This window comes from Balaenoptera physalus (assembly GCF_965194825.1).
Source record: "Balaenoptera physalus genome assembly, chromosome: X".
In the NCBI taxonomy this organism is placed as follows: Eukaryota; Metazoa; Chordata; class Mammalia; order Artiodactyla; family Balaenopteridae; genus Balaenoptera; species Balaenoptera physalus.
In genome coordinates, this window is record NC_138903.1 from 97,456,080 (window position 1) to 97,482,042 (window position 25,963).

At 39.0% G+C, this 25,963-nt stretch overlaps 1 protein-coding gene across 4 annotated transcripts in view; it reads right to left on the minus strand.

Annotated features, from left to right (window-relative positions):
* Positions 1-2,705: 2,705 nt before the first annotated feature.
* AMMECR1 (AMMECR nuclear protein 1) overlaps positions 2,706-25,963 on the minus strand; it is a 107,042-nt gene continuing 83,784 nt past the window's right edge. For 2 of the 4 annotated variants that reach the window (XM_082447694.1, XM_082447693.1), the window contains 4 exons: positions 24,552-24,666; positions 10,962-11,052; positions 9,470-9,566; positions 2,706-7,115 (listed from right to left, as the gene is read on the minus strand). In XM_082447694.1, the coding sequence (XP_082303820.1) occupies positions 7,001-7,115; positions 9,470-9,566; positions 10,962-11,052; positions 24,552-24,666 (418 nt within the window). In that variant the 3' untranslated portion in view covers positions 2,706-7,000. Of the gene's footprint in view, positions 7,116-9,469; positions 9,567-10,925; positions 11,053-18,548; positions 18,683-24,551; positions 24,667-25,963 lie in introns of those variants that run through there. The other 2 variants (XR_014259025.1, XM_082447695.1) reach the window with 2 other exon arrangements.

The window sequence follows — 25,963 nt, forward strand, 5'->3', positions numbered from 1 at the left end:
AAGTTTCCATAAACATTTGATTCAAAAAACGTGTGTGTGTTTAAATGTATAATATTTAAACACTGTAATAAAAACTGGAAAAAAAAACCCCAAAACACCTAACCAAAACGTCTAATGTGTTACATTCAGAATGGCAATTGAAGACCACCCAGTGGGTCAGCAGGAACCATCAAGTTGATACATTCTGTTCAAACCTCAGGCGTGATGCTTCTCTTGCCTGAAAACTTCTTGCAGGCCTCCATCGTCAGGCCTGGTTCAGAAGGTTGTGACTGACTGCACCGGGGTTTTATAATTTAGGCCAATATGTACTCACTTTCATAAAACTATACTAAGATACCACCTCTTTCTCTTTGCAAATCAGGACCTTCTTGCTGCTGTACAGCCAAAACAATACAGAAATCAATGGAGCGCTGAGACTATAACTACACCTGTCATCTGTCACCCCAATTACAAATTTTTATAGTCACCCAGACAGCCCCGTCGTTCTCATTAACTTTATAAGTAACTGGTATGCATTCGTACTTTGTAACAGTGAAATACTGTTTTTAATCCCGTACTTGTAACCTAATGAGGTGCCAGCTAAGATTCTGATTAAAAAGCAAAGAGGTTCTTCCAGCATGGAGGGAGACTAAAGGCTAAACAAATTACCAGCCCCTTGTGACTTGGCTGCATCCTCTTAGAGTGGGAGCAGGAGCTCAAGGACGCCAGGGCAGTTGTGAGCCCTGCGCCAGCGCGCGCTCCAGACTTAGTGCATCCTACATCTAACCTCTGTCGAGCTAATGCGATCATCCGTCATGATGGAAATCTGCAAGTGCAGGTCAGTGTTTGTTTATATAATGCGTATGCCCTCACCAGCCCTCTGGGTGGGTCCACTGAAACCATTTGAGATACATAGTCCATCTACTCGGAACATACTATATATTAAGGGTCATTTTAAACATGGTTATAACCAAGTTCTTGGGAGGAAGAGGTGGACTGGCTTGGGCCCTAAGGCAGTTTTTTTCCGATTCTTGAAAAGATTTCTTCCAACAGGCTGGGGGTTCGGAACAGGGGATTGTACCATGCGCTAAAGGGATCAAGGAAGGCCGCTGAATATAGTAGCCAAAGCAGTATACCCAGGGCCTGCCTCAGTTGCATCCTCCCATTCAGCTATTCCTCTGGCCGGTGAAAAGCCTGGGCAGACAGATGGGAAGCCATCAGAGCTTGGTCCAAACTCACACTGTCTCGGCTCATGCGGTCAGAGCTGCAGGAAGTGCATTCACTCGGTGCTCCTGACTGGCAGCTCTGAGACCAGGTGTGGTTTCCTCACAGCCGACTTCCTCCCAGCTCACAGTGATGGTGCTCCTTGGATATGACAGTATTTTCCATCAACAGAGAGGAGCTGCCGCCAACTCACACAGTCACACTTGCCCTCTGAAGCAGTGGAGCAATTTAAAAGGTGCCCAGTGGGGCATGAAGTCTAAAGAGGAAATGCTGAAACTCTGGGGAGAATTTAGGTAGGTGGAGTGTGATTCCTGAAGTTGAAATCTGTCCAGACCACTGAGTTAACCACTAATGCTATAAAAAGAGAATGCTGTGGGCTCATTAAATTACTTCATTCTACCTGAACCTATTAATATCGTCTACATCATTAAAAAATCCTGTGTACCATTAAACATGAATGATGAAACTGGCCCTGAGCAGATGGCTGCCTTAATGGAGCTCTATTCCAAACCACAATCGTCCTCTAGAGCCGAGATGGCTGTTTTTAGCCACTGTGATTGACGTGAGCACGTGTCATCAAATTCACACGGGGAGTGGGGTTTTGGGGCAATGTAACAGAAAATTGTCCTGCATATATTCATTAGCAATTAATCCTGAAATATGCATGATGAAACTGAGACAGCAAATGATTTAGAAAGAGCCAGAGGTATGTCAGCAATGTCCCTGACGGCCTTTCCATAGAGGAAGAGATAAGGCAACAGCTGATAGAGGTAGCACACCGAGAGATCCCGTGCTTGAAGCAGGCTCCCATCTGGCCCTTGGAAGGCAGTAGCACTAGTTGCCTTGCCCGATACTCAAGACGTTTTCCCCAAGCTCAAGTGGCGAACAGGGTTCATCTCATACCACTCTGGAACTGGAAAACTGGAAATACGTTTATGTGTGTGATGTGCCCAGTGTGTGTATGAGTGAGTGTGGACAAGCTCCGAGCGGCCACATCTTGGGCATGTTCAGTTTCTGTCCTGTACTGAGAAAATGGCAAAGAAAGCCTTGATGGCAGAAGAAAGCCTTCCCACCTCACCAGATGATTGTGCTGGATGGCACTGCTACTGCCCCCTACCAGCTCACAAAGGGAAACACCCAGTAATACACTGATCTGGAAGAAATTTGGAGCGGGCTTAAGTATAGCCATGCCGCCACTGGAATTCAAGTCTGCTGCTGGCCTCAGATCCGTGGCCAGGGTAGGGTGCCCAATAAAGGCCAGAGACTACTGTATGGCCAGGCCAGGATTCACGGCTGGGTAAAAGAATGACATAGGTAAATCATACGGTAGGGAGCAACTGTAAGCAGATGAGGTTTCCCAAGTGCCAGTTTGGAAAGAAATCCGTATCAGTTCCTAAGTATATTATTTCAAAGGCTTCAACTGTTAGCTTTTAGTAAGAAGTACCCACGAGCCCCGAATCCTCTGATGAGGCCGGTTAAAGAAAGACACCAGAAATGGTAACTCAGTTTTAACATTTTATTGGGTAAATGATTTTAAAGGTAATAACAATAGTGTCAAAACTACTACAATATCTTTCCACAGCCATACCTTACAGACCCACATAAACCTTCCCATTTTTCTTTTTCTTCATTTGTAATATTTTAAAGCCATACATGATGTCATATAAAATGCCCATTTCCAATAGTTTCTTCAAACTATTAAGCAATTAAATGTGGAAGGAAGGAGGATCTAGTTATACTTGAAGGGGTTTCAGGTAATCTGTGATGTCTTACTGTAATCAAAAAACAGGGTACTAAGAAAGGGAGGAGGAGAAGAGCTACTCCAGGTAGCTTTGCTCATTACGAGTCTCAACCACTGCATCACCAAAAACTCATTATGCTGGTGACCGATTCAAAGTAATTTGGGGGAACATATAAAACACTAAAATAACTTAGAAACTCGATCCAAATATTTCAAAAGTAATCAACTTTCATATACAAAAACAGTCAGAGGTGGTTACAAAAGTTTGTTTTCTCAGTGCGTCTATGTACCAGCGCAGTTACTGGGTCCAGAGCAAAATAAAAGGTTTATTTTCTTCTGAAACAGTAATAAAAAACAAGGAAAACATATCTTTGTATATAAAGGATCAATGCTGGTCTTAAGAATAATGTAATCAGAAACCCTTAAATCGAGAGGCACACAACGGGTTTCTGCTTTTATAAAATAAAAGGAAAGTCACCAGTTTATTTAAATGGAGGAGGTGCTCACACCCCTCAAATAAACTTAATTCAATTTAACATCACTAGCAAAAATCACTTAGAAACTGTACAAAAATAAAAAAGTTAACACATTTAATCCTGCAAGGTTTTGTAAGGACTGGAAGGCAGGCTTTTGGAGCAGCATTTGGGCATGGCTGGGGGCTTCTTTGGTTTGATCTAACACACACAAGAGATGGAGCCTATTCCAGATGACAGTTTCGGATTTCCTGCACATTTGAAGACATGAACAGAGGCCAGTATACAAACTTCCGGTGTGCTGCACACTGGGGCTGTATGCTCTGGACTGAAACTCTTATAACTGCTTTAAGTGGGGCGGGGGGTAAAGAGCAAGCCTTGCACTTCCTCCATCAATCACACCGGAGACTGGAGCGGGCAGGGCAGTAGCACATTTTCTCGTGCAGTCAGAAGGCCACTTAATGGGGGGGAGGAGGAGGGGCAATTGTTCTTCTAGAATCTGGTACCTGGCTGACCTTGTTTAAGAACAAGAAAACCCTTCCAGAAATGGAAGCCTTTTGCTACATACCAAAGTAAAATACGTACTATTTTCCAAGAGGAAAAAAATACCCAGTTGCATCTGAAAACGGAAAACATAAATGGAACTAATTAACATTTAAAAGGGGGGCTATGTAAACTTTGTGCTACTCAAATGAAGTTCAAGTATTACTTCTGAGCTGTTTAGAGATCGCTGAACTTACACAATATTCTGGTGACAAGAGTGCAATTCACATTTGTGTTTCTGCACAAATAAACCACAACTGGCTAGAACACAACCTGTGCAGTCAGAATCTTCGTCTGAGTTAAAAACACATGCTACATATTTCAACATGTTCAAAGTTAATTCAAACTACATATTTAACAGCTTTGTAATATACGACAAAGGTGAAAGGGTCTAGCATTTGTTTGAAGCACACCATTACAAGTTTGTATAACACCCTTTACACTACAAAGTCTTTTAGTCAACAACTACTTAGACACACAAATGCACTGTGCATTAATTTGAACACAAAAGGAGACAAAACTATCCTTTTCCCCCAAGCCACGGTGGGAAATATTGCTGACCTCGTCCTCTGAAGCCTGCAGGATGGTTATTTCTTCAGTATAACATTATTACACTGGTAAGAAAATCTGTATAACATCTGCATATATCAAGAATTTTTAAAAATCTGATATGATTTTAGAGTCCGCATGACCAGTCACGTGACCTGCTCAAGATTGATTAGCACCGTTAAATACATAAACACACACATATGTATGTATTGTAAGTATACACACACACGTATGGAATAGATCTTTTCTTTAAAAACAAAAAAACTTCTAACCATGAGCTCACCCAGGACAAGGAGCCTGTTGAACTGATGAGATGATAGATAAGATGGATCAATATTGGTCTATTTTGTCTCTCTTCGGTTTGCTTGTTTTATTTACTTTTTTTTTTTTTTTTCTTGCAGCAGACAATATCATTCAGCTTGTGCTCAGTTTCCCTATAAGGGCAAGAAAAAATTTCCATCAGGTAGCCACTTGTTTTTATACTGAAAGACTAATCTGCTCCAGAATGCTCCCAAGTAGAAATGAAAGGACTCAAAATCCCTTTCTAAAGCCCAGCAGCTAGCTTTCTCTGACTAATCTCTAGGTTCAGTGGAACTGGCTACCGAGATTCCATTTCAGGCTAACAATTGGCTTCTTGATTAAGGCATCACGACTGAAAATGGTTATTCCAACAACAGATGCTGCGGACGAAGGAATACCAACAAACTTCTGAAAACTCTCATCAAAAACAAAAGCAGTTTGCTTTGCCATAAGGACAAGCAGAAGGAATTCAGCCGATTAATCTCACAAACTAGAAAAGGGTTTTCAAATTCTGAACTAGCAGTCTGTCACTTGTCACAGCAACTGCATGTATAAGCTATGCCACCTTGATATTCCGTGACATCTCATAGTTTTAGACTATATATTCTGCACCACACTTATATTCATCACTTGAAGTATTTGTTTCCTGTTTGAAAAAAATTTTGCACACACACACACACACATATATATATATATACATATATATATATATATATACTACCATAAAATGAAGGTAATCTTTCTCCAGAATCATCTGTCATTTTTCCTGGGGATATACATACAGACCTCTCGTTGACATTAGGAAGTTCTCTGCATATGCATCATGGGAAGACTAGCCCTGCAAATGAGCTGGGCTCTAACGACTATATCGTATCTAAATGCCAACTCCGTTTTTACAGGGGTAACACAACATCTTATCGATATAGTAAATGTGTTTCTATCAAAAGTATGTAGTGCAGAAAGAGATTCAAGCAATTTTATAGTATTTCTAAAACTCCAGTATTGTCCCCATGACAAACATGTCTGAAATCACGACATGTATTAACTTTTGTTTCACTAGATTATCTTTACTATTTCTTTAAATGGTAGCTAAAATTGTCTCTGGCCAATCATGACTTATTGAAAGCTAAAGCTAACAAATTTAAATTAATATATAATAGACACATGTCTCTTTTTGGTTATTTGCTCAAAATAAATTTTTCAGCTTAAAAAAATACTTAAGAGTAAGCAATTTGTCTAATCTGTTGTTTCACATATAGAAATAAAATTTTTAAGAATATTTCTCTAAATTGCCTTTCTTCTAACCCCTCTTAATTCCACTTAATTATATTCTTCTCAAAGGCACTAAATTCTGTATCTGCTCTCTTCCTGATATTTGCTGCTCTTCAAAATAATTTCTGTAGCATATTTCAAAGGTAGCTTGTACTTTCTTAAAACAGTGTTTTAGTTTGTAAGTTGGTTCTATAAAGTGATGAGGCAGTTTTTCCTGTGATAACCAGCACAATAGGCATAAATGATTTCTCACTCTCTGTGACAAGTCCTATCACGGACCTTCGAATGTTCTACACTAGAGCGAAAGTTCATCTATTCTAACCGTGGGAAAAACATATACTTAAACAGAGAAGACCCACATACTAAGCTCTCATAACAAAATGAATTTTAGACAAATTCAAGAGTAATATACAAATACCTGAATCTGGTATGAATTACTCCCAAACACAGCTATCAAAAATTACCTATCTTACTGAGGAAAATGAAAGAAACACCTAAATGAAATCCTTAGAAACTGCATGATTTCTTCCATCCACAGTCAACACAAGGAAGGAAGAGAAGAAAGAAAGAAGGAAAGAAGACAGGAAGGAAGGCAAAAAGGACAGAAAGACAAACCTGACTGAGATAGCAAAGCAAAATTCCATATAATATTGTAAGGAAAGAAAACCCCAAAATTCATATATGCTGCAAAAAAAAAAAAAAAACGATCTAAAATAATAAAACAGGATCATCTTAATAAATGCCATTTTCCTACCCGTTACCATGATGATCTTAACTGACGATGTCGAAGCTTCACCATGGCAACGGAAACTATCATCATAAAATGGTACAGTAAAAGAGATAGCTAGACCAAGAAGGGGTAGGGTCTCCTGGGAAGAGGTCTGCAGAGAGGCCCAGTGACTGGTTGTGTGGCTCAGTGTCAGGAATAATGGTTGTATGGCGGAAGGGGATGCCCAATGCCATTTTGGAAATGATGATGCTGGCGATGAGCAAGGTATTCAGCATAGCTCAAGGTCATCTTTTCACTACGGTACCTGAAAGAAAGTTAGGGAAGAGACAAAGTTAACATCACGAAATAGGTGACGTGTGAATGTCAGAGCTAGGAGGGACCCTTAGAGATAATTTTCTAGATCAGGAGACAGAGGCCTAGAGAGAAGAAGTGACTTGCCCACTGTCACACAGCTAATAAGCAGCAAAGCTGAGATCAGAACCCAGGAATCCAGAGTCTGAGTCCGGTGCTCTTTGCACTCTACTACTCCTTGTTTAAATTGTTCTAGAAATTGTATTGCCCCCTCAGCTCCGGTTTGCTAACAGGAAAGAACGGAGGAAAGCCAGCCTATTACTGTCATGTATGCATTTCATTCACTTGACTACTTTTTCTTCCGGGATCTTCCGTTGCTTCCTCTTTAACCATTCCTTTCCTTCTGTCCACACGTCTCAGGTCTTGCCATTAAGGGAAAACAGTAGCAACAAAAAACTTGTCTTGATCGTGGTATCTCAATCCTCTTTCCCCCCATCTTCAGGTTTCTTTTCATTGCCACACTTCTCAGAAGAGTAACGTGTATTTTCTACCTTCGATCCCTCATCTCACACCGCTCCTCGGCCCTGTGCCTCTTGGCTTCTACTGCCGCGCTTCCGCAGAAACTGCTCTTTCAGAAGCCACCCCTCATCCCGCCTGACCTCTCCATTAGGATACCACGCGCCACTCCCTTTTGGAAGCTCTTTTGTGCCTTGTGTTCTACAGCTCCATACTCGCTTGGTTCTCCCCCTGCTTCTCGGACTGCTCCTTATCTCTCTGGCTACTCATCCTACCCTCGCCTTGTAGGAGTTTCCTACATTTCTACCTTCAGTTCTTCTGCCCCTACACTCTGTCCCAGCTCAGTGAACTCTTGCCTCACAGCTTCAACTATGTCCTCTTTACAGATGATCCCAAATCACCATCTCTAGCCATGAGCTCTACACACGTACATTTTCAGTGACCTATTGGACATTTCTATACAGATAGCCTAGGAAGCACTTCAAATCCAGAATCAAGACGTTAATGTAACTCTCCCCAATGTGGTCCCTCTCTTGGTAAAAGGGACTGCCTTGGTCCCTTTTATTGAGATGAAAGCCTTGACTTGCTCCTCTTCCCTACTTTCGAATGATGACTAAGTCCTTTCATTTTTCCCACAATATTTTCTTTTCCTTCCTTTCTTCCCATCCCACTGCCACAGCTCGTGTTAAGGCTCCCATTTTACCTTCTTTGGATTGCTGCCACAGATTCTTAGATAATAACAGTGTCTCCTAATTATTTTTCCTGTTTCCAATTCTAATCTTACACTTCCCCAAACCCATCTGTTCAGAACCCTTCAATGGCTACCAATTGCCTATAGCATCAGGTTTAAACTTCTTACTCTCTACCTTCTGGGCCATATTTTCCCCAGTGACCACCTCCTCTATGTACACTGAGAGACCAACCAAATCAGACTATTGCAGATTCCTTAGAACTTGCCCCATACTTCGCCACCTGCATGCCTTGACTCACCAAGTTCTCTTTAAGTTAATCCCTTTCCTCCCCCACTTTCCACATGTCAAATATTCTACTCATTCTTCAAGCCCAGCCTCACATCTACCTCCTCTTTGAAATTTTCTGTTACCCTCAACCCCCTCCTGGAATTCCTCTTTCCCTACTCTATGATCTCATATCATCTATCACATTCTGCTGTATACTAATAATTATCTTTGTACATGCCCTTCTATTCTCCTAGAATATGAACTCAGAGAGAGCAGCAATGCAGGCATTTTCAAATTTGTAACTCCTCAGAGCTGAGAATAGTCCATTTTTAGACTATAGGCATTCAATGTGGTTTTGTGGAATTAAAAGAAATGGAAACAGCAACCCATTTTCCCAAAATGTTTGATATTTTCCTTTTTAAATAAGTACCCCTATGAGCCCATGCAGAAATTCATTTAGCATTTGTGAGTCTAGCTCAATTGTGTTTTTCAGCAAGCTTTCTATCACTGCCAAAAGTCTAAGGTGAAATTCAAATTTGAGGACTGCTTATCGGGATCCTGGGGTTCTGCTAAGCAGTGTCAAAAGCTGGCCAATTTCTAATTCAGGCAACTTTCTTCAATAATGTAGTCTAAAGGCTCAGAGGGCCTGCTTTAACAAAGCCAGAGTAAGCCCACAGAGCTACGATGCAAAGGATGGGCTCATACATCATATGGGCTTTACTGCCAAGCAGAGTTCATTGTATTCACCCTCAGTACAGCCCTGCCATTCATTTCCACTCTGTTTCAGAAAAGAGAAGCAAGTGTAGTTAGAGAGACCAAAGAAATCAAAAGGTTATAGGTATACGCATCAAAATGTACTGGTCAGCCTTGCACTAGGAAATGCCTTCTGTACCTGGTCAGTTTTATGGTTTTCCTGAATTCATTAGTAATCGGAGCTTTGTATCCTCCTTTCCTCAGTAAGGAGTCTATGGTCTGAATATGGTCCCATCCTGTGGAGAGCAGACCAGATAAAATACCAGTCAAGCACATGTAACAACCACCTTTGGTTAAATACAAAATGACTTTGTAGAGGTCAGCTATCACTGTCACCGACCCCTTTGGTCCTAAAAACAGTCACACAGAAGAGCTAAGATTTCATCCTGCACAGAAGCAGGGACACCATGGCACACCTTAAATTCTAGCTATCCCTGCTGGCTAGCAACATTGGCTTCTTTATCTCAACCGCATTCGAAGGCAAGGAGCCTGAGAGGCTGGCAGTAACTGCTCGGTCGTGTCTCAGTAACAAGCCACAAACATTGTACTCTCCTCTAACGGTGACATCTTTAAAAGGGAAGGAAAAGCCTCATTGAGCCAACTCAGTAGTACTTAGGACTCCCACGCTAACTCATGGTAATCGCCGTTTCTAACCGTATCTTCTGCAGGCTATCAAGTGCATCTGTGTGCAGCATTCAAAGGCATTTTTATGGGTTCTGACACGGGATGCACACTCATACCCGAGGCCCTCGACCTCTTATGTATGTTTTACAGAGTCAGTGGAACTACAGAATTAAGAAATTTTCGAAAGCAACCCAAATAAATCTGCAGATAGCTGCTTTAAAGACTAACGCTCTCATTTGGGGGTTTAATGATATTAAATTTTGTAGTTATATATCATATTTATATGAAACAGATATGGGAAAACCAAATTACCAATGCTTTCTGATGAGAAGAAAAGCTCCATGAGATAAAGAAGAGGTATTCATTTCAACTAACATGAAACTATAATTTAGTAGTGGCTAGAAAGGACAAGATACTACAGAGTGAAACGTTATTTTGTGTTATACTGGTAGTTCATAAAGGTTTGTGCTGTATCTGTAAAATCAAAAAACGTTTGTTGATTAGGAACATATAAAACACTAATAGTTCATGTATTCTCAATGCTCCTTTTCTTCATGGGAAACTTACAATCTTAATAGTAGCAGAAGGAGTAATGGCAACCACCTAAGAAGGAAACATTTGATACTGACAATGAACGGTGTGGCTGATCGTCAAACTAAAGGCTTGTTTATGCCACAAGGCTACAGCCCAGTGGAATATGGGAAAATGGCACTTAAAATTCATAGTAAACCATTGCCTAAAATAAAGCCCAACTTTTACAAATCTATGCTTTTTTTGAAAGTATACTTTTATATGTTTTTGCTGCCAAACTTCAGTGCAGAGATTCAACTTCTGTGTAATTCACCGATTTCATACAGACATTGCAGTGGCAGCGATGGAAGAGTCATTTCTTATAATCTGACAGTGATCAATTACCAGATATAACTGCAAGGTCAGATAACGCATTTCAATTTGTATATTTGTTTAAATTCTTCACTAGATCATATGAAATAAAGTACAACAGTGACCTTGCTCCTTTGCAACCTCCGGTAGGTAGGTGGCGGTGCGTTTTGATCCTTTTTCATTGATGAATTCTATTCTAATGCCATGTACACCCACCTGAAAGAAAGTGGCAGTTTTATTAGTACAGTCTTCTTCATAGAAACAGAAAGAAAAAGTTATAATTTAACTTTCAGAGAATGCAGTTCTTCCTTTCCCCTTGCTTTTGGAAGGGCATATCCGTTTTCTCTTTCCGAAACACTAACTTTGAGGATTGAAGGCCGTTATGATGGCCACAGAGACTTGAAAACACTGATTTTTGCATGTGCCCAGCATGCACCGGGCTATGCCATTCTGTTTGGAACCAGGGCCACCATTCTGAGGCTGTGTGTAGAATAAGACAATCGATGATGGCAAGAGTCCTGCCCCCACCCCCAAATTGTGGCTCATGACAATAAGGAACTAGACCAAGGGAACCGACTTCAGAGAGGTAGCAAGCAACCATCCTGCTTTCAGGAATAATCACCATTTCAGATTGAGTTCCAAAACTTCTGGGACTGCTGACTCTCTTCCCAAACTGTCTAGTCTCTTTGAAACCTTGAATTATATGTAGATAAACAAACACAGATAAGACTGAAAAAAATCTAACAATCAGATCCTGCATCGTCACCCATTACGGTATTTCTAAAAAAATGTATTATGGCTTAAAGCGTGCCGGTGGCAAACCCTCACTGTCTATCTACAACACTGCTGCCAAATCTGAGAGCAGTAAAGATTTCAAATGACTTTGGGGCAGGGCATTTTTACATAGTTTCATATATACTAACCCAGAGACCACTATAACTTTATTATGTGAAAGACAAACTTTTGATGGTACCCTAAAAAAGGTGGTCTCCTAAGTAAGTGTGGGTAATTTCTTGCTAATGTTTTAAGAAAGTAATGTACTTTTTCTTTGATTAGCATTCAGTCAAAAGGAATCTGTCCTTTCCCGTCATGTCTTACATAGAATAGTGTTTAGTGCTAAAGATCACAAAAAGTTCTTGTCTTCTTTATATACGCTGATAATAAAAATGACATTTCAAACGAATAACAACTCCATTCTGCTCTCCCAAATCTATGGTTGCTTTAGATCAAGGGTTCCCAGGTGGAGTTTAAGGTTGTCCAAGGTCCAGGAGGGAAGATGTTAAGACCAGGTAAACATTTTTACCGGAGAAAGGGGCTTCTTTTCAGAGCAGGTGGCTATATCCATTCATCTGTATGGAGGTAAAGGTCTAGAAGAGGAAAAGGGGTCCATGAAAACTTCTTTTGCTTCTTCTGCACTTAGCCTGAAATTTCCCAGTTTTTCAGGGAATAAGAAGTCCTCTGGAAAATCCATTTTATTTTTTCCCCAGGTCTTCACATATCCATCCATTAGAGTCTGTCAGATCTTCTGAGCAGTTGATGTTTTTTTATTAAAGCCTATCTCTGTGGCTATTTCTTCTATCTAATATCAGTATTCTTATGAATATCCTTCTGCTGAAAATGCAATCAGGGCAGCTGTTTAAAAACTAACACAGTAAGGCCTCTCATACCCTGTGGGAAATGACTGTGGACAGCTGAGAAGAAATATGAGTGCTTAGCTATCAGGCATTTCCAGGATAAAGGACATCTACTAATCTCCCTAGTGCCTGACACGTTATGGAGACAATGACAGATTTGCAACAGTTTCTGTATACTGACTTTCTGATCAGTGACTTTGAATTTTTTTCCTTCAACAATATTAGATCCTTCATAATTTGTTTTTAAAAACATACGGCATAAATAATTTATGCTCCCATCATTCACTGAGGTGAATTCTGCAACTTCAACTCAATGTATCAAAAATCTGTCATGTTAAAATTGAAAAGAATTTTGGTGTTTATTAAGGTGTCTCATCAAAACTGTGAAAGGAAGACTGTTTCCCTATCTGGGAGATGAGAATGTTAGACTCAATCAGTGCTGTTTAATTGGTATGGGGTCGGGGTGTGGGCTGCAAAGGTTATCAGAACTTCAGGTTTCCTACTTCAGCAAGTATAGTTTGTAAAAAGAATAAGTCCCCAGGTGATCTTTATTCCGGGTTAACTAGATAACCTCTAATAATCAGTCTAGCTCTGACAAACTGTGGCTAAGTATTGGGGGGAAAAAAAGTGATTTACGCAAATTGGAGGTGATTTAGACATAAATCCTTTCTTCATAGGAGTACATTCTGTGCTATTCAACAAAAATGACAGAGATTTTGAAGCCTAGTAATTTAAAAATGAAAAGAGGTAAGACCAATTGCATGGTATGCAAATAATATCTTAATAAAGATATATGCATATGAAGAGGTTAAGACCAAACTGGAAGGACATGTTGACCAAAATAAAAATTACTCATGGCTAAAATTGATTTACTGTTGTATTTTGAGAAGGCCCCCCCATCAAATTTGACATGAAAGAAATTACCCAAATTCCCCCATTTTGAATTAGTACCACATTTACAATTTTTTATTCTTTTCTGTGTTCCTACGATTCTGAACAATCGAAAGCCCTGTAAATTGAACTGTAGGTATGGTGATTTTCAAGTGATTCCTTTGTGAGAAATAACTTATTTCATAGGTCAAAAATATACTCCACAGAGATATAAAGCCAAAGCCAGAGTGACTCATTTTTTTTTTCAACTAGTGGAATCAGGAGAATGGTAATAATGTTCTGAACAGAATCAAAGTATAATAGCCTTTTATCAGCTGTTGAGCAACAGCATCTTGCTCCCAGAACCACAGACGCCACCAAGTAGTCATACTGCGCAATCAAAACAGGAGAGTGGAAAATGGCCTGCTGTGGAGACTGACCCAATCTGGCCAACCTGTGGAAATCACTGGCTTTGCAAATTAAGTCATCTCCACTGAAATGAGCACCAAAACGAATTCTGTACTGTTGGAGGGAGGCATCTGTCACAGCTGCAACTCCAGAATGGAACCCTCGTGTGTAATAATTGAATCCTCCCTTCAACAGACTGGAGAATCCTTCGGGCCAGCAGCGTCCCAAGAGACAAAGGCTCTATCTGCAGTGATCAGCTAGATAAGAGATCAGCTAACCAGGGCTCTGGGATTCCTTGAAGCAAACTTGCTAGAAAACTCTATCGCAGTAACTTTCCATTTCTCAGGATGGATAAGGAGTTAGCATATGGGAAAACTATGTCACCAAACACCCCTAACCACCACTGCCCGAAGTACAGCCAGGTGAGCAAAAGCTGGAGACGTGCAAATCTAGCCTTATCGGAGTCTTCAGGTCATTTTCAAAATTATTAGAAGGTCTGGGGAGAAAAATGCTTTCAAGGTCCATCAGCTGTGATAATGTCCTTTTAATCAAGACTGTACTTTTGCTAAGCAAAGCTATAAATCAACTCGAATGGTAGCAAATTAAATGTAGGACTTATAGATAAGAGGATATGGAATTAAACAGAGCTGTATCTGTGTGTGCTGTGAGCGAACATTAAGAGCAGTTCAACAGATTCCTATTTCATGTTAAAAAGAAAGCCATATTTATTCCGAACCTTTCCAAAGCAAGTGATTTTTATTAATGCTATTATACAATCTTTTGTTTTTAACATCACCCAGAATGATTAAATATCAAGATTAATGTTAGGACCCTAAAATATATCTTGATTATTCTGGAGTTGATTATTCAGTGTGGGGATTATGCATCCCCAACTCCCCCTGGCCTCGGCCTCATCCTCTTTCCTCCCTTGTCCATCTCTCTATTTGTTCACCGCTCTATCAGAGAGCATGTGGGCACAGGGAAAAGAGATACACGCAAATTAATCAATTTTGCTACATAGTAAAAAGGTTTGGTAGGAGAAGAGATTATAAATAATGGCTAAAATGAAGCTTCTAGACTGTCTGCAGATTTCATTTATCCTCGTTATCTGGTCCCTTGTTAGAAACGTGGCTTCATTTAAAACTATTACCCCCTAATGCAGTGACTCTCAACACAGGAACATTAAAAATAAGTGCCCTCTCCCTCCTCATTATAATACATAGTCCATATTATGCTCTGCTCAACTGCACAAAGTTTAAAACACCCTAGTCTGTCTATAAGGCAAGTGTTAGTCCTATAATCCACTAGCAGCGCTACAAAAGGGTCTCGCTTTTACTTGTGAGCCTAATCAGCAAGCCAACAATCTGGATATGCTGAAACATGAAAAAGTCATCTGGCTAAAAGCATCAGTGAGTATAAAATGTGCTCTGGTTAAGTGGAGTAGGCTCCATGCAAGCCTTGGACCATTTGGGTCCCCAATTACCTACATGGTCCTGACCCTCAAAGCTAAATCTGCCCCTGATCACATCCCGGCCAATAAAACCAATTTACTTCCTCAGGTTCATCCTGTCTTAGCAATGTCACAGTTAGTCCCACTCGTCCCCATTTTCCGAACCAAATGTTGGGTTTCCCTGTAACGGTATGGCCATAGCTCACTCCACTGATTTTCAGTGGGTTCACCTTGAATAAAATAAAAAATATCAGGAGATCAAAGAATCGAAGGTTTGTCTGACATGGCTTTGTTGCTGATATCATTTGGCAAAACAGGCTTTGCAATTCACAAAGCAGCCAGTTGCTGGTCATTCATGAAAGACTGACCTGCCAGGCTCAGTATGGCAGTTCCATTGAATTGAATGGAAGGACTCTGTTTCTAAGGAGAGGACACCCCCTAACTTCCAGAGGCTGGCATCATAGGAGACACACACGCTCTCTCACAAAACAGCCCGTGGTACCACGGACAGAAACAAACACTGCATTGGACAACCTATGGGTCTGACCCAGAGTCTGGTGTTTCTAATATTTGTAGGAGGACAAAGCCACAAGTGATACTTTTGCCTGAAAGCACAAAACCCATAACGCAGCACCTTCAACTCATTCACTCATAGCCCCACGGTACCTTTTGCCCCATCCCCAGCTCAGACTTCTGCAGACTGACTCTTCCTCTTCCCAATGAAAGCAAATTCCACATAAAAGAAGAAAATACTCCAAACTTGGGTCTCCACCAAGAATAGTTCTTATTTGAGCAAGAAAAATTAGCATTTTCATCATAAAGGCTGATGACAATTTGCACAGATCATAAAGAAACACTTCCCCCAATCCTGATAATGTCGACTACACAAAAATAATGTTGACTACGTATTGATTGTCCAGATCTGCCCATCAAATCCTCAAAGTTGTGATTCCTCAACGCTTTAATCCACCCATCAACTTCAGAAGTTAAGTCTGAAGTTTTGAAAGTGCCCATCTGATTAACAATTAACACTTAACAATTAACAATGGTTAACAATTAACACTTCAGAATCTGGGCAAATAATAAATTTTAAAAACAGTGTTGCTGCAATTCAGGGGTTTTTTCTCAGTAATTTTTACTTTTGTAAACCTTAAAAATTATAAACATGGATTTTTTTTTGTTTATAAAAATAGTACATGCATATTACCAAAAAAAAAAACATCCCTTTTGAAAAGTATAAAGGAGAAAATAAAGATGACGTGTAATCCTAGTACCAGCTAGAGACAACTCTTGCCTTCGTGACTTAAAAAATAATCTTCTCTTGAACCAAATGAGATGTCGCCAAGGACTATATTGTTAGGCTGTTTTTATCCATTATCTGACCAGTTCCTGTAGCTGTACTTGCTTTCAAATCTCCTTCAAGTGAGAAGCTCTTAAAAGCAGAAGAAATACTACAAAAATAAATCAAAAAGGGTAATTGACTGCAAAACCATCACTTGGGCACAAGTAACCTTTTAATATATTCTACTATAAAAACTCCACTTCACCATCTACCTCAGCTGAGGTTTGGTTTTTTTTCCCCCCTGTTGTTATTTTGTGAAAACAACTGCAAAGGTCTCCTTGACCAAAATACATATAAGCTGCTCTTCTCTAAAATCCCTGCAAATCAGACACCTTTAGCTTAGAAATTAGTTTGGTCTCCATGGACCAATTCTTGGCTTTTGCAGAGCTTACCAAAAGACCAATTAGTGCCAATTTTGATTCATGTAGGAGATGTAGGAGACTTAGACATCTTGTCTATCAGGAACATAAGGCTGCCAATTTGTTTCACAAAGGCCACTGAACAACAATCTGAAAACTTGTATTTTAACTAATAGACGTGCAACTCTAAAATACCTGGACTAGCTAATAATCACCCCCATGAACTTTGAAAGAATTAGTTAAGGTTTTAAAATAAAGCATGGCTAATGAAGAGGTGCTCTGAAAAGCTATGAAGCCAAACATGTTTATATATCATTTGCAGTGAAAGAAACTGTTCTTACTCTAAGGTTTTGCAGGGAACAAGAGACAGCTCAGAATGCAATTAAGGAAAAAAAAGAAAACCTATTCTCTGTAATGATTAATTATAATGAGCATTCCTTAAAAATTGAACATCCTGAAGCTTTCCAAGGAAAGTTCAGGCAACACAGGTGACCTTTAAATAAAAAGCCTGCTTTTTGTCAAAAGTTAGAAAAGTGCATTCCTACCATTTTTTAAAAGGGAATGAGGAAGGGGGTGACTTTACAGACAAGGAAACTAAAGTAATAAAATTTTCTTAAAACCTAGAGATGTGATTTAGTTTGCTTTTCAAAGTCTGGGGAAAAAAATACCTCTTGCAAATGTACCCAATATAAAAATAATGTTTGCCTGATAAGAAACTGAGAAAAATCTTATACACATTACAACTGTACATTGAGTATCTGACTCAATACGGTGTTACTCAGTCTACAAGAGATTTGTTCCTAAAAAGTTCCATATGGGTTGAACTTATGTAAATGAATTAATCTTCAAGTCATGAGGAGGATAGTAAAGAAACCCTATAGTGTGTCCTTCTGCAAAGGAAAATATCTATTTGTAAAGTGAATAATCACTCCCTAATATGTTTGCTTAATTTAGATTTATACATATAATGTTGACTTAGCGGATGATGCAGTAATATAATAGAAGCATATATGGTTTAGAATAGAGTATTTTTCTTCCTGAAGAAAATCCTTTTGTGAAAAAGAAATCTAGAATGTAAAATTTTAAAAACTGGACTATCTTTTACTTTGTTTCCTACATTTAAGTTGGCAATGGCCATTTTAAAAGTTAGGGACCTCTTATGACTTCTAAATGGCTAGCAGTGATTGATTCCCTGGAAGTAAAATGAAACAAGCCATTTTTAAAACGGGAGTCACAGCGTCACACTGTGTCAGCATCCAGAGAAACCTTAGGAATTATCTAGTCCAACTTTTCCAGCTTCCTGGTGAGGAAACGGAGATCCAGAAAGGTCACCAAGCTGGGTAGTGGCCGTTAGGAAGAGAACCCGAGTCCCCTCATTCCCACAATTCAGTACTCTCTTTTTATCAAATGCCAGGGATACACACACAGAGTCAAACTGTACAGGAAAGAGTAGACTGGAATGCAACTACTAGGGAAAGGGCTGGAAGAATTTATGGATTTGGGGGAAGAAGCAGGAAAACGTTCCCACCACCAAACAACACACTGGGAGGGAAGCAGGAAGCGACTGGAGGAGGCCTGAGAATGGACTACAGCAGCCCATTTCACTAAGAGTATCAATAGCCAATGGAAATTTTTATGCATTAAATCACCTTCTAGAAGTCACTTTACTTTGTTCGGCTTGCTTCCTCACTAGGCTTCTGATACATTGAATTGTTGATTCACAGCAAATTCTTTCTAGATGGCCAGGAAGCGTGAAGCATTCCTTTCCCAATGTTCCACAGCACTTGAAAAAACATTTAAAGTAGAGCATCAGGACAAAGACTAAATTACCATAATGATAGTGACATCTTATACAACAACCTCAAGGTCCCTGAGAAAATACTGTGAAAAACATTTTCTTGGATATATGAAGCCTATGTATTTTTTTAAAGAGGCAGAAATCTTCAGTTAGAAGAGAAGGAAAACATAGTGTATATCACAGTTGGGAAAAAATAACCAAGGGTTGGGGGTTGACAGAACATGTACCACTAGAAGTCATTTCACTTGGTGACTTTGTGAGTCATGCTAATCATCTGTGTATGAATGGGAACACTGTTTTCAGTGGAACATTAACAGGATCTAGAAAAAGGTAAACCTTTAAGTGGGGAGAGAGGGTGAAAAGAAGAACATGAACTTCTAAAATATATGCGAGATGATGATGGCAGCTGATTTATTCATCTCATCTGTTTACTCATGAGGGTTGCTACAAAAGCTCCCTATTATTAACTGCAACTGACCACGTCAGAAATCAGCTGTGATCATTCAAGAGGTGTGCTTTGGAGGCTGCTTTCAAAGTGAAGTGCAGCTCTCTGAGTACCAGCAGTCCAGCAAGCTTGGGTGCTTTAGGGACAGAGTGAGACTAGGGGCTTGAGGCCTAGCTTTATAGTCTGGGGACAGATTTTTGGCGTCACATAAGGATCATGCTGGCCAGCCCCACCCAGCATGGGTTTATTCCATGTAAGTGTTGGGTGCTATAAAGGAACCGTCTGCCTTAGGACCACAAGTGACAGCTGTATACACAGGTGAGATCTCAGTGATTTGGGGAGCTAGATATAGCAAAAAGTACCTTACGGTTTGTGAAAATGTCAGTAATCTATTGAAATATGATCTGAAGGTCTACTTCAGAATACAAAAAATATTTCTTCCTCATACCTTCAAAATGATCTTGTCTCTAAAGCAGAGATAAAAGATGCCTGACTACAATTTATAAAATATTTTGACGTCTGTCAGCAAATTGCTACATCGGTTCCCCACAGGATCACTGGTAGCATACTTGCTATACAAGTTCTTCTACAAACAAAAAGCTTATTCATTTATATCTCCCTGAAAATGAGCAGCTAGTAGATGACACACCTAGAATCATCCCACGAGTCAAAACTCCAGGGATTGTGATGTCATTGGTTTTATCTTCTTTCAGATCTTTCAAAGGAAGCATGGCTCCCAAATAGTGTAACTATACAAGTTCTAGGCTCTGTATCATTTTAGAGGACTCCAACATGCTGCATGAGCTTTTCTTTCTTTCTAAAATGCCATGTCTGTCAGCCATGCTGCCATTCAGAATTAAGAGAGTGTTGTCGATTGAAGAACACAGAACAATGGTGATAAGTTTCCGTGTTCAAACACAAGGCAGATCACTTCAGATTTCTCCCTAGGGGAGCAATTTTCCTCATTTAACAATCATTTTAGTCTTGTAGGTAGATATTTCTACTTATCAGCAATGAATTTTTTTCCCCCGGTTCAATCACTCCTCATTCTTCTCATGCCTACCAGGGCAATAAGTAGATCATGATGCGGGCAATGATAAGGGAGGGACCACTGTTCCAATTTGTCTTTACAGCCTTTTGTGGCTGGCTTTGTTGTTTTTAATGACTACCCAGGTTCCTTGAGAGGCTACCTACAGACACTCATTTTAAATGTATAATTACTACTTTGAGGAAATATAACAGATGGAAGCATTACTGATCATTCTGTCAATTCAATAGTGACTTGAAATTAATTACATCCACTTGTGAAACCATTTATCAAACATTCTTCACATTATCAAATAGAAGGATTCTAGCCTCTAAAACAAAGTCTGATGTAGATCCTATTTTCCTACTAACTGCCATCATAAAATTAGAGACATGTTACCAGAAGACAGCTCCCAAACAGGCTGAGTTAAAAACCTTGGGTGGAGAGTAACTGCCAGCCCTGTGGCAGTTCACTTGTCATTTGAAAATTAGGTGTCTATTACCACTGGTCACATCCCTCATCCTCATGACCACAGGGATGTCTTTCTTGTTGCTGAAGTTACCTAACTCTACCCTTGGGGACTTCTAGACTTTGCCCTCTCCCTGCATTGATCTGGGCATTTTTGTCCCTTTAATTAGGAATTCTACTGCAGTAACACGCTGCACCGGTGGGGGTCAACTCTCAAACTGTACTTCCACCAGAAAAGCCCTATGTTAGAGGCTTCTGCTCATATGAAACATACTCATTACCAATCCTTGACTTAAAAATTCTCTATTGAAATTTTGTAATCATCTCCTGTTTCCCTCTCTGGCATAAACATGTATAGCACCTTGCATTTCCTGTTAAAACGAGACACTTATGGTGAAAAGGATATTTCATTCTTGGAAGAAAAGGTGTACCTATTTGACAGTGTGAAATTTCTCAAAGTGAAACGTATACCTTCATAATATAGACTGACACCTCATAAAGGAAATCCACAATATAAATAATTAACTTATATACAAAGGTAAACCATAAACGAAGACTTCCCCATAGTCCTCTTTTTAATAGTGACTGTAAATTTAATATGATCTCAGTTACATAAACAAATATGCAGTTTTATTGATACAAAGACACAGAAAAAGAAGAGAAATAATTCCAAACTATTAACAGTGGTTATCTCAGAATGGTGTGACCGCAAATGGCTTGCATTTCTTTCTTTATATTTTTTGAATTTTTAAAGTTTTCTTCTTCTTAGAATTACTATATTATTATGGACAGTAGGTTTAAATACATACATGTATATGCATATGTGCCTCTTTATTGTGGTAAAATACACATAACATAAAATTTACCATTTTAACCGCTTTAAAGTGTACAATTCAGTGGCATTAAGTACATTCACAATGTTATACAACCATCACTACTATCCAGTTCCAGAACATTATCATCACCCCCAATGGAAACCCTGTACCCATTAAGCAGTCACTTCCCATTCGCCCTGGCAACCACTAATCTGCTGTCTATCTTTATGGATTTGCCTACTCTGGATATTTCATATAAATAGAATCATACAGTATGTGGCCTTTGTGTCTGGCTCTTTTCACTTAGCATAATGTTTTCAAGGCTCATTCCTGTTGTAGCATGTATCAGTACTTCATTTCTTTTTATGAATAATACTCAATTGAATAATACTCAATTGTATGGCTATAATGCATTTTGTTTATCCAGTCATCTGTTGATAGACATTTGGGTTGTTTCCACCTTTTGGCTATTGTGAATAGTGCTGTTATGAACATTCATGTGTAAGTTTTTGCTTCAACATCTGTTTTCATTTCTTTGGGGTATATACCTAGGAGAGGAATGTTATTGACATATGCTTTTTTTAAAATGTCTTTAATTCTACTTTGGCATTCTGTGTTTAAAGTAGCAATACTTTTTCAGAATTATTAAGGATAACCCTAATAATATCATTCTTATAATAATACCATTCCATTTTCAATCACTGATTATGGTACATTTTTTTTAAAGGCCAAATCACGTTCTTTTCAAAAATGTAATTTTCATCCTTATTCTTTGGGAACAAATTTCTTTTATGCTAAATACTTTAAACTATGATGAACTAACTGAAAAGGACAGTCTTTTCCTCTTAGCATAGCCATTCTAGCAGTACCTAAATCACTTTCAAATGCTTATATATTAAAAGTACAAAAATATATGTATTTTGTTGTTGTTGTTTCTTTAAAAGAAGAGCATCACTAAATAGACATCAATATTTAAACCTTAAGGGATGTATTAAATATACAATACCAAGTAGAAGCATACAGAATCTTCCAGAAATTCAAACTGGCAGATGGTGATCAGAGAGGATAAATACACCCTCAAAGAGTACACAGTACCAATTCTTAGAGTTCTACCTCCCACCCTCCCAACAGAAAGATGATACGTCTCATGAACATAAAAGCCCAATAATATCAAGGTTCATTTTAGCTGTAGACAGTACTTGATGTGGGCTAAAGAAGATGATGGTGTGCTTACCCACACCTATTTAACAACTTTCCCCAGAACACATGCACACATGTTTATGCAATAAACATTCATGTACATGCCACACATGCACACTTATGCACACACGAATGCACGCCCTCCCCCCAGAACCGTACTTCCAACTCAGTGGCTGCAAGTAAGGGAAGAAGTGTTTTTGTAGCTCAATCATCCCTTAGGTGTCAGGCTTTTTCTGTTATCACTCCCATCCCCACCAATACACACACAGCACCCTGCAATTCAGAAAGCAGGAATAAAATTCTAGCTGGAGAAGAGGGAGTAGTCCCCTTAAAACAGTCAAAGAACCACCCAAACTGTAATATTTGTTAATAAGTAAGGGATATGATTTGGGACCATTTAAAAATGAAGTACTGGGAATATTTCTATAATATCGGTGGACTTCTCTTTACGAAAAATTCAAATAGGAACAATAAAACCTATAGAAAACAATCAGTTAGGAAATTTTAATCCCATAAAAGATTTTACACACTCCAACTTTCCCAGGATCAACACTATCAACAAATTTTATTTTTTCCTTTAGAAAAAAATCTTAAGATGCTTTCGTATTCTAATAATGCTCCCAAAAAACCCTACCACAAAATGCAGAAAGGAACTCTTTCATCCTACTCTCTGCAGAATTCTTTAAATAGCTCTGGCATAAAAACAACGTTTATATCACAGAGATTTTTTTCAATGAAGATTACGAACTTTATAAATGTCTTTTTCTCTGTGTGGAAAAACTGAATCGCAGTGGAGTAAGTTGTCCAAAGTCTCACAAGGAATGAGGGGAAAGCCAAAAATGAAATTAACTGTCAAGAAAGTGGTCTGTCCACAAAGCAAAATATCTCAGTTATCATGGGGGACAGTCATTCTAAAAAGGCAGTAGAATTAAACATGTTATATCATGATGATACAGTCATGTCATTTATGAGTGTGTGTACACACAAGAATGCCCTGTATATCACTGAATTCCCATTGTTTAATTCTTATAGCACTTACTTCTTCGTGCTTGTGTATACTCCTTTTCTCTGCTATTAGACTCTAAGATGTTTATGGCAGGGACCAAATCTTAACACTTTTGTACATGTAGCACATGCCTTGAATACAGTAAGCAGTCAGGTAACATGGGGTATGTTTGCGTGTAAAATTTCATAGACATACACTCAACTAACTCCCCCCAACCACCAAAACAAATCATGGTGAGAACTTTGAACTTCCTTAACAACTCAACCCCACATACTAACGAAGAACAAAAATATGATCAGTATAGGCTACTCTGATAATCCCAACGCACAGAGACACCCTAGATATATACCCTTACCTGTTAGTGTGTGTAAATACACAGATTAAGGTAGCCAAGAATGAATTAGCATGGTTTACCTGTAGTTAACCAACACCCTGTTATTATCCATGAGCTGATTTCCCCAACTGGTGTATTATCCTAACCCTTTTGCTCCTTGTTTCTGTGATGTATCCTCTGACCACCTTAACTGCTTGATGGCAGTCATGCCAGAGTGCATTGGAATGGAAATAAGAGGAGAAATAAATTCCAATCAGTCCTGCCTACTACTTGTTAACAGCTTTTATGAGGTGCTGTAGTGAAGTAATAGGATAAAAATGAAGAGCAAATTCAGTTTGGGGGAGTAAAACAACACAGGGTACTTTGCCTTTAAAAAAAAAAAAGAAAGAAAAACTCCTTCGCTCACAATCTCATTGATCAGCTGTGAGGTTTATCCAAGTTACTCTCCACCTCCATTACAATAGGAAATGGGCTGAAAGAGTTATTTTCTGGGCCTAATTTTTAAACAATTACTCAGAAGTTACCTTCATTTTTCTTTAAAAATTCTCTATAGCCTTACCTCCCAGTCCAAATAATCACAGACGTCTTCGAAGTTAGTGAGCAGAGACACTGAGCAGAACAGCCGCGGCAGCTCGTCCCTTGTCATTGGGGGAAAACGGCTATCTTTAAGGGCACTGTTGAAAACAAAGCAAATATTAAAGCAATCACTAGATATGGGAGTTCTTAGTTTCAAAGGCAGGCAATCATTTGAAAAAGGTATGAGATTAAAAAAAAATCTCAGGTGAGAAAGGTGCCCAAATCTTCAAGTGTATTCACAGGCTCCAAAGATTTTAGAAGTCGTTATTTTTGTTCATTCAGTAGATTGTGTTTACTAGCCAATCCTGTGACCAATTCAGTTGTAAAGAGTGAATGATCAATTACATTTCCTGTACAGTTATTTCCTTGTATGTTTCCCTGTTACTTATAGAACCTGACAATGTTTTATTTTACTTTTGAGGAGAATAAAAACCAGAGTAGTGGAAACTCGTGGGAAGACTTCTGGATCTAGCACTGTTGGAAAAAATATATACATATTTCATGTTGTTAAAAAAAAAGGTTCATACTAGGTTGGCCAGTTACCATAGAACAGCATATAAAGAGTTCAAAAAAAGATAATTTTATTTTCTTCAAGCAAAAGAAATCAAAGAAAATGAAAATAATCATGCAAATTACACACTAAAAATACAAGGATTTCAGGCCCCCTATAAAGGATAATTCAAGATATGACTCAAAAATTGTGAAACTTCAGGAAATAGGGCTAATCTTAGGAAATAAAATTATGATTAGGAGACCATTAATCACATCAATGGATTTCTGAGTACATCAAGTCTGACTGGACCCTGTAATCAAGGGTAGTGTACCACAGTGCCTAACTCTAGAAAAACCCAACTGTAAAGGACAAAAACGTTGGAAGATCGTAATTCTTCCTACAACAGTAGAATAGACAATGTAGAAAATACAGTAGAAAATACAAAGACACACACACACCACACACACACACACACACACACACACACAGGCACTGTGTGTTCCTTGTACTTTTAAAAGAAACCACTTCCTGGTCAAGAAAACAAACACACCTCTGATTACACACTATATTAATGGCACTGCTGGCATTTGCGCCGTCGCTCTCCAAATGTCCTATAAAGTAGAGCCAGGCTTAGAAAATGTTTTCACAGATTAATCCTTAGAGGTTAAAAACTTAGAGCCTACAAACTGCTTGGGTCATAACAAAGTTCCATGACCTCTGGAAATAATTCCTTTTTCAGTGAGCTCCTCATTGTTGGATTTTCTTTTTTCCATCCCTTCCTTTGCATTCAGAAACTCACTCACTCTATTGTACAAATATACCCCTATGTTTGTAAGTATTTTCAATACATTTTGGTGCTCATTCTATCCTGCTATACAGAGGAAAATGCTTACAGAAAGATA